Genomic DNA, 7784 nt, shown 5'->3' on the forward strand with positions numbered 1-7784 from the left:
CTTTATTTTTATTCAGAGCATACAGTGCCTACCCCTGCTGGGACTTGATAAATAGCTCAAATTCCCAGGCGCTATCGCTACACAAATAGTAAATAATAATGACAAGTGATAGGAGGACTTCTCTGTCATGGTGCCAGCCTATGGCCGCTGCCCCCACAGGAGCACGGATCCTATAGTAAATGCAAAGCTAGATTGCTTTTGGCACATTAATTCTGCCTTCCCCGCACGAGCATCAACGTCAAAACAGCTTCCTTCACCTGTTGTTGGGCAAAACGTAAAATAAATAAAAAATATTCTTGCACATGCTACACACATCCAGGATCCTTTGCTTGCCTGCTGATCTCTGCTAACCTGAGACAAAAGTTAATGATTGACTCCATCTGGAATGGAATACATAAAATATACAGCACAAACCACTCGTACAACATCCGCCTTCTTGTGTACATAGCGAAAGAGTGATCGCTATTTGCACATGCGTTGTTAACTACTTGATCTCTGAGTTGTGCTTGAGGAAAGCTGCTGACGGGAACGACTGAATTATTAAAAGGCATAGCTTAAAGGAAAGAACTGAGCAAACAAAAGCCTTAAGTCTTGATTTCTAGAAATGTTGAATAGCCACAGATTTTACTGAAGGACACGAGAAATTGAGATTCCTGGCCCAGGAATCATATACATATACGTATACACACACACACATATATATGTATCTCTGCATACATGCATGCTTATATATACATATGGGACTTGATGTCATTAAAATTAGTACAAACAAGCAAGACTGAAACACATGAGAAGGTGCATCAGGTATCAAATATTCTAGAAAAAATGAACATATAAATTTGAGAACATGCCTTTATAAAATGACAATAATTTATATTATTTAAAATATATAATTGAAAGTGGTGTGATAGGGTAGAGGTAGAGGGAAACTTCTTGATTTCAGGGCACTTCATTTTGTAGCTTTACCAACCTTCACTTTGAAACCTTTTCTTTCAGTGTATTACTCTGGTGGAACCTCACAGAGAAGATATTGCCAATTTTTTGGTTGCTTGATTTTGGAAAACGAATTAATGAAAGTGAAATTATTTGGACGGAGAGTTCTGGAGCACTCTGTTCCACAAAGATCTGATGATATAATCTCCTGTGTCTTATCTGCCCTGAAGAAGTCAGCAGATAAGAGCCTTCTCAAGTGAGACAACTGAAAACTATTTTTTTCAGGGTTAGTTTTGAGCCCAGTCAGTAGTCTTGGCTAAGGGAAATGCAACCACTGGTGGAAAACTAAGGAGGTTGCAAGAACAAGGTGTAGGGGGTAAAAAACCACATCATCCCTTTAGGTGGAAGTACAGTATTGGATTGGCTTAGGCAGATTACAAAATCTCATCTTAATGAATTCTGTCTCTAAAAATGGCATATACGTTTGTTTAATATCTGAAGATCAGTCAGGACCTGACTTGAGAGGAAGTGACCTCTAGACAATTCTGTATCTTAAATCTTTATATTCCTTTTAACGTATAAGCTTACACAGTTGTAGTAGCGCATCACTAGAGTGTTAATATATTTTCAAACACAGTTATAGCATTTAATAAATTATGTAACTATATGGTTAATATATTTCTATATTATAGCAATACATTAACGCTAAGGCTCTCTTTATTACATTTCTCTAGAAACTGTTGTTGTCATGTGCCCTGGGTTCTTTGCACCTTAGAGTGCCAATGAAGTTTTGAACCCTATCACCGTGAAAAAGGTTGATTATTTATTGCTCAGAATAAGAAAAAAAATGTATGGACCTGTAGGTGCTATCATCCTTCAGAAGTTAATGACTCTGAAAGTTATGCGCTCCAATATGCTAAGAAGTTTTCTTAAAGTGATAATCTTCCTGAAGTGAGACCTTTGGAAGACCAGTGAAAACTGGTTTTGAGTTGCCTTGCAGCTTCAAAATGTATAGCTGTTTACCATGTAAAACCTCTTTTGTAAGATGAAACTCATATACAAACTCTGATAAAAAGGCAAAACAAAACTGTATTTTGCATTTTGTCTCTTCTGAAAGAAAGAAAAATCTCTAAGAAACATGTTTCATGTTTCCCTAAGCAGAAGGAAAGAAGACGCTGAATTGTAAGAACTATTCTATCAAAATCACTGGCTCATCTAACAAATTTCCTAATTATTTACTCAACTATTTAACAGAAGTGTGAATCGGGAAAGGTGTTCCTTCTTGTAAAGGCTGGTGATAAAGAGGTATCCAAAAGTCTGCAGAGACATTAAATGTCATTCAAGTTACACCTACTACAGAGAACTGCACCATATATACAATGGCAATTTCTGATTTTTTAAAAAAAAAAAAAAAGGTGCTCTTTTAATATTGCTGTTTGGTCAATTGAAGCCTGAAGACATCCTGAATGACTAGGCAATTTTCTGCAAGAAATGAGGGAATCTTGGAAGACACACCAGATTTCGGTGACACTCTGGCATCAAGAAACAATGAGCAGACAAGGAAGATTTCAGACACCCTTGACTTGTAGGACAGGCAGCCAGCATGTACATCAAAACATGCCCATTGAAATCGCTTTTGGTTGCCAGAGGCAAGATCAGCTCTAACTAAGTTAATGCTCAAACCCAGAGATACTTCAATCCTTCTGCCAAACAGTGCTGCAACAGGCACAACCTGTTGCCTTTGACCGACCGGGAGGGAAATGAGCTTGGAATTGCTCTGCTTCTGATAAAAGTCCTATCGACCTCAGTAGTGCCGTTATAGGTTCCCATTATTATGCTTCCAACCATGACTATCTGAAGCACTAAGGCTGTGACACCTTCCTTCAGGCACACCCAGCAAGACCAAGGAAGCTCAGGGACATTCGCCTCCCCAGGGCTGTCCCCAGGCAGGTGTTTGCAGGCAGGGACGTAGCAGGGTGGAGGCTTCAAAGGGCTCTCCCAGTCCCAAGGAAGCTCGTGATCCTCTCGAGCACAACTCACAGTTTCTTCAGGAGACAGGTCCACACTCACCACCTGTAACTTATGGGCAGCTCTGTTGCAGCCATCCTCAGAAGAAAGAGTTCAGCACTTAACAGCTACAGGGTCTCTGAAACTGCAGCAGAACAGAGGGAAGAGCTGGGTTTTCGGTGGTTGGAGCTGTCAGGCAGCCAGAGCCCCAGCTGTTTGTCGTTGAAGGGCTGTCGGTGTCTGGAGAGCCCGCAGCTGGATTGTGCCCCACAGCTCTCGCCTTCCTCTTGCTAGTCTTCCGCATGGCTACGAGAAGCTGCCAAAGGTCTGTCCTGAAGTGCCACACTGCTGAGATCTTCTGCTTTGTTTCATGGCTGTCAGCTTGATAATTAGAAGGCCAAACTTCAGAAGTCCTCACTTTAAAAAATATGTTCTCGTTAACCAAGAGTTAGTTAGGTATTCACTCAGCCAGCTACTGGGGTTAGAGGCAGAGGATACTACCAGATGTAAAAATTTACCACGTTAGCTAAAATATAGCTCAAGGTCCTGTTTTTTTTTCCATAAATCACCCCACCTATGGACCAGGATTTACATCACGGCCTCATCTCCCACAAACTGCTCATGACCGAAGCTGGTGGGTGCAAGCCCAGTGCCAGCATGTGCCAGCAGCCAGCTCCCGGGGGAGAGACAGAGCACGCAGCGGGGCAGAGGCTCCTGACCTCGCAAAGGAGAAACACAGATCACGAGCAACCGAGGGACAGTAACAAGGAGAAGGAAAAAACCCTTCGGCCTCGTCCTCTCCCTCCCCTAGCCCTAGACTCTGTGAGGGGAAGGGGGCACAGGGCTCCCATCCCCACCGCCGGCACTGCCAGTGTGCAAAGCCAGGCTCACCAAGGCGCTGCTCAGATGACTTCAGCCCTCACTGCATGAGGAGGTCCCTGCCAGAGAGGGACAGATGTGCAATAAACAGGCCACAGGAGCGGAGGCTATGAGGCAATGCATGAGGCTGGGGCAGGACAGGCAATAGGAACTTTGTAAGGAATTTAAATCAAGCAGCTCTCGTAAGTCTTTGAGTTGAGACACACACTCTGTTTGGTCTAGTACAGGAGTGCTTTACATACCTACACTTGGTTGGTTTTGTGTAAGCAACACCGTGCTCACAGTTTCATTTTACACTTTTACTCCGAAGTTATGTGTTCATCTTGCAGTATGCAGCACTTGCTCCTATGCACTTTCACCCAAATACACACATAATCACCTGTCTGGCTGCATCACTCCTGCTGAGGGCTTATCTTGCATTTGTAAGCATCACTAAGAATAGAGTACGGTATGTTTCCTTGAGTGCATGTGTGCTGGTTTTCTATCATCTGTTTGCCTGCCCCAAAGTCTGCTGAGATAGCCTGTCTTTGATCCTGAAAACTCTCCACGGTTTCATTTAGCCTTAACTATTATACACTTATCTTGGACAGGAAAAGGGAAACTTTAAATGCGGGGTTGGCTAAAACTTGTCTACCGGCCAGTTTTCTATCGCATATTTTGTGGCTTTTATTGTCTGGAAAACTGAAGAAAACTAACCCTTTGCATAGAGTATCCCAACAGAGAAACAGAACAAAGCTAACAAAAAATTGGGGGAAGAGAGACAATTTTGGGTGCAGTTTCACAAGACAGTTCCAGCTGACCCAAAATGGGAGATCTCACTACTTCTCCACCACCTCCTCTTCTTGCTCCTAGCTCCACATTCCCACCACCTATCTTCTGTGGGTTCTGGCAGTAGCAGATCGGAAAACTAACCTACCCACCGGATCACCACATTGGATCTGCTCCCAAGAAGTGCAAGAAGTACACGAGCAGGCATGAAGGAGGAGGTGGGACTACACAGCCAGGAGTGGGGAGTAGGAATAGGGTCAGGGGGAGAGCAGATCTCCCCGTTCAGCAGTAGCTAGACAGCATGCAGGCTGAGTTGTTCATGAAACCACAGTCCAAGGAGATCTAGGCCACTTCCTACAGATTTGCAAAGGAATGTCCATAGGAAACTTCATGGGATGGGGAATAATTATTTTGTATCTGTAGATCATCCTGCCCCAAAATAGCACCATGTTTCATTACCTTAATAAAAAAGATGACAAATGTCATCCCTGATTGTGAGACTAATGAGCTGATTCTAGGAGCCAGATTTGTTGAAGTTTCCTGTCTTCTCCTTAGGGAAAGATTGCAAAGCTTGTGCTTTTACATTTAAGTATGAAGTATATAGAAAGACTTAACGTGATCTTAATAGAAATTTTGTATTAGCCTTGAATCTTCAACTTCTAGTGGGATAAATTAGGAACAGCAGGATTCACATCAGGGACTTGGATGAACAACTCAGCACTAAGTCCACCATGCGGAACACGCATGCCAGTGCACCCTGTCACCCTAGGTTTCACTTTGAAGAGGAATCTCAAGCTTGGAGCAAATACCGGTGTGTACTGGAGCCAGACCACTAAAACGTTTACTCCCCAACATGGGTATCACTGGTGTGCATCACAAGGTGTCAATGGTCCTCACCATGTGAATGCGACCAGTAACAACGTCAGTGTCTGTACTAGCAGCAATGACGGCACCTACCAAATCAAGCAACATTTCTACCATTTTGCAGTGTTTGTCTGGCATTTGAGCAAAAAGTTCAAAGAAAATTGAAGCAAAAACTACTGGGAAAGTATTCTTACAATCTCTTTCTAGTTACACCTATAACACACAATAACAATAGGATTTTTCTTCCTGAATCACAAGATATTCCATCAACACAACGAAAGCCTTCAAATTCTTTTTCTCCTCTGTAGTGTATGGGTACAGATGGCACACTAAATACATCACAGAAATTAAAAATTAACTGAGTCAGGCATTTTTGTTAACGGTTTCTGTGCTGCACACAATTTCAGTCACACAGCACTGTTAATTGCTGCTGGTGCTGACAGTAGGGATCCCCTTCCATCTGCTGGGACCAGCTGATGCAAAATAAAACCAAGCCCTTAGAACAAGGAGCACTTCTGCAGGGTCGCTGCCCGGCACCGCTACAGGAGCCGAAGCGCAACCGGAGTTTGTGAAGGAGCGGTTCCCTGCGCTCTGCTTATTTCTCGCTGAAACGCTACTGCTTAAGGTTTGTTTGGGTTTTTTTTTTTAATCTTTAAAGATGCAACTCTCCTTCTGCATCGCCTGATGGCTTTAGAGATCCAGCAACCTTCCCCCCGGACGCCTCCTATCCCACGCGGGGGAGCAAAGGTGCCCGGGGCAGAAGACCCCCGAGGCGGTGACTTTCCTCCCCGGGCTCGCAGCGCCGGCTGCCATCTCCCCCCCTCCGCCTCCTCCTCCTCCTCCTCCTCCTCGCTGCGGAAAGCGGGGCCGGAGCCCGGGGACTCGCTGGAAGCAGGGCAGGTGCAAGGGAAAGCCCGAGGGGACAGACCCTCGCCCTCCGCTCCGCAGAACCCCCTCCCGCCTTCAGGGGGGCTGCTGCGGACCCCCGGGTACGTGTCCCCGGCAAAGCGGGGGCAAGGCACCGCTTACCGGAGCTGCTCGCCGGTGAGCAGGACCTCGGCCATGTGCTCCAGCTCCGCCGCTTTCTGCTGCATGCTGCTCATGCCCTCCTCCATCGCCGCCGGCCTGCGGGCACAGCACCGCCGGGTGAGGGGGGACCGGGGACCCGCCGCCGCCCGCCGCCCCCCCCCCCCCCCGGCCGCGCTGGCCGCACTGGCAGCTCCGAGGGGCGCCCCCCGCCCAGCCCCGGCGGCTGCAGAGCTTGTCGCCGGGGTGGGGGGGACAGTGGCTGCCTCCCCCCGCCGCTTCGGCTCACCTGAGCGGGGCAGGTCACTTTTCCCCTCGGCAGGCTCGGATCCCCCCCCGCTTCCCGTGTGATTGTGTCACAGGCAGGCGGGGAAACACAAGGCTGCAGCCGCCGCAGCCGCAGCCAGGCTCGCCGAGGCAGCAGCGGCCCCCCCCGGCTGTCACACGGCAGGGTCGGCGCTGCCTGCCCCCGCGGGAAGGAGCCGGCTCCCCGCCGGGGGCTGCGAGCCGAGCGGCTGCCGCCGCCCCGGCGCCCCGCCGACCCCGCTGCGGCGAGGGCAGCTCCACCGCTCCCCGCCGCCGCCTGCCCCGGGGCGGGGGGGCAGGCGGCGGCCGCGCACGGAGAAGCGCAGCGCTCCCCTGCCTTGACTCCCATCCCGCGGGCGCAAAGTCCCCGCGGCCTCCCTTCAACGCGAGGCTGCCGGGACGACGGACTGAACGGAGGAAAAGTGCGCTGGGGAGAAGCCGGGCCGGCTGCGTGGGGTGCCGGGGCTGGCGGGGTGCTGCTGCTGCCCGTTCGGGTACTGCGCGCTGTGCCTTGGCAGGTAGCCTTAGCGGTACGGGGAGGGCAGAGAGGGAGATATTGGTCCGGATTTTCACCCTCAAAAACGGCTGCTGCTCTCCCACCGTCCTGATTTCTGCTCATCAGCTACTCAGGGGTTGTTTTCAGACATTGGTCCCCTGCCCACCTCACCTCTTTGTCTCCAGGCGACAGCGGATGCAGAATTCCTGAGAGGGCAGAGGAGCGTTTCTCTCAGCATTTAGTCTTGGCGATGGGAAGTAAAATGCAAGGTCATGAGCACCGTTTGTCAACATTTTTAATGGGAAAAAAAAACCCAGCCTTTTTTAAAAAAAGTCCAGGAGGCATCTTCTGCAGTGGTCCAACCATGGTTTTCATTTACAAACTCATACAATTAAGATACACCTTGACTGCCCACTCATTGCCTTTATTTCTGCCTGCACATACTCTGTGTGCATGGAAATTGCATATGCTTAAGTGTTTGCAATATTGTCATTGATTCAGGACC

At 48.1% G+C, this 7784-nt stretch overlaps 1 protein-coding gene across 1 annotated transcript in view; it reads right to left on the reverse strand.

Moving 5' to 3' along the window:
• DEPTOR (DEP domain containing MTOR interacting protein) overlaps positions 1-7016 on the reverse strand; it is a 76213-nt gene extending 69197 nt beyond the window's left edge. Inside the window, exons 1-2 of the mRNA XM_075141231.1 lie at positions 6767-7016; positions 6481-6576 (exon numbers count right to left, since the gene is read on the reverse strand). Coding sequence (XP_074997332.1) covers positions 6481-6566 — 86 coding nt within the window. The 5' untranslated portion in view covers positions 6567-6576; positions 6767-7016. The remainder of the gene's footprint in view (positions 1-6480; positions 6577-6766) is intronic.
• Between the last annotated feature and the right edge of the window lie 768 nt (positions 7017-7784).

The sequence above is a fragment of the Calonectris borealis genome, chromosome 2 (genome assembly GCF_964195595.1).
Source record: "Calonectris borealis chromosome 2, bCalBor7.hap1.2, whole genome shotgun sequence".
Taxonomy (NCBI): Eukaryota; Metazoa; Chordata; class Aves; order Procellariiformes; family Procellariidae; genus Calonectris; species Calonectris borealis.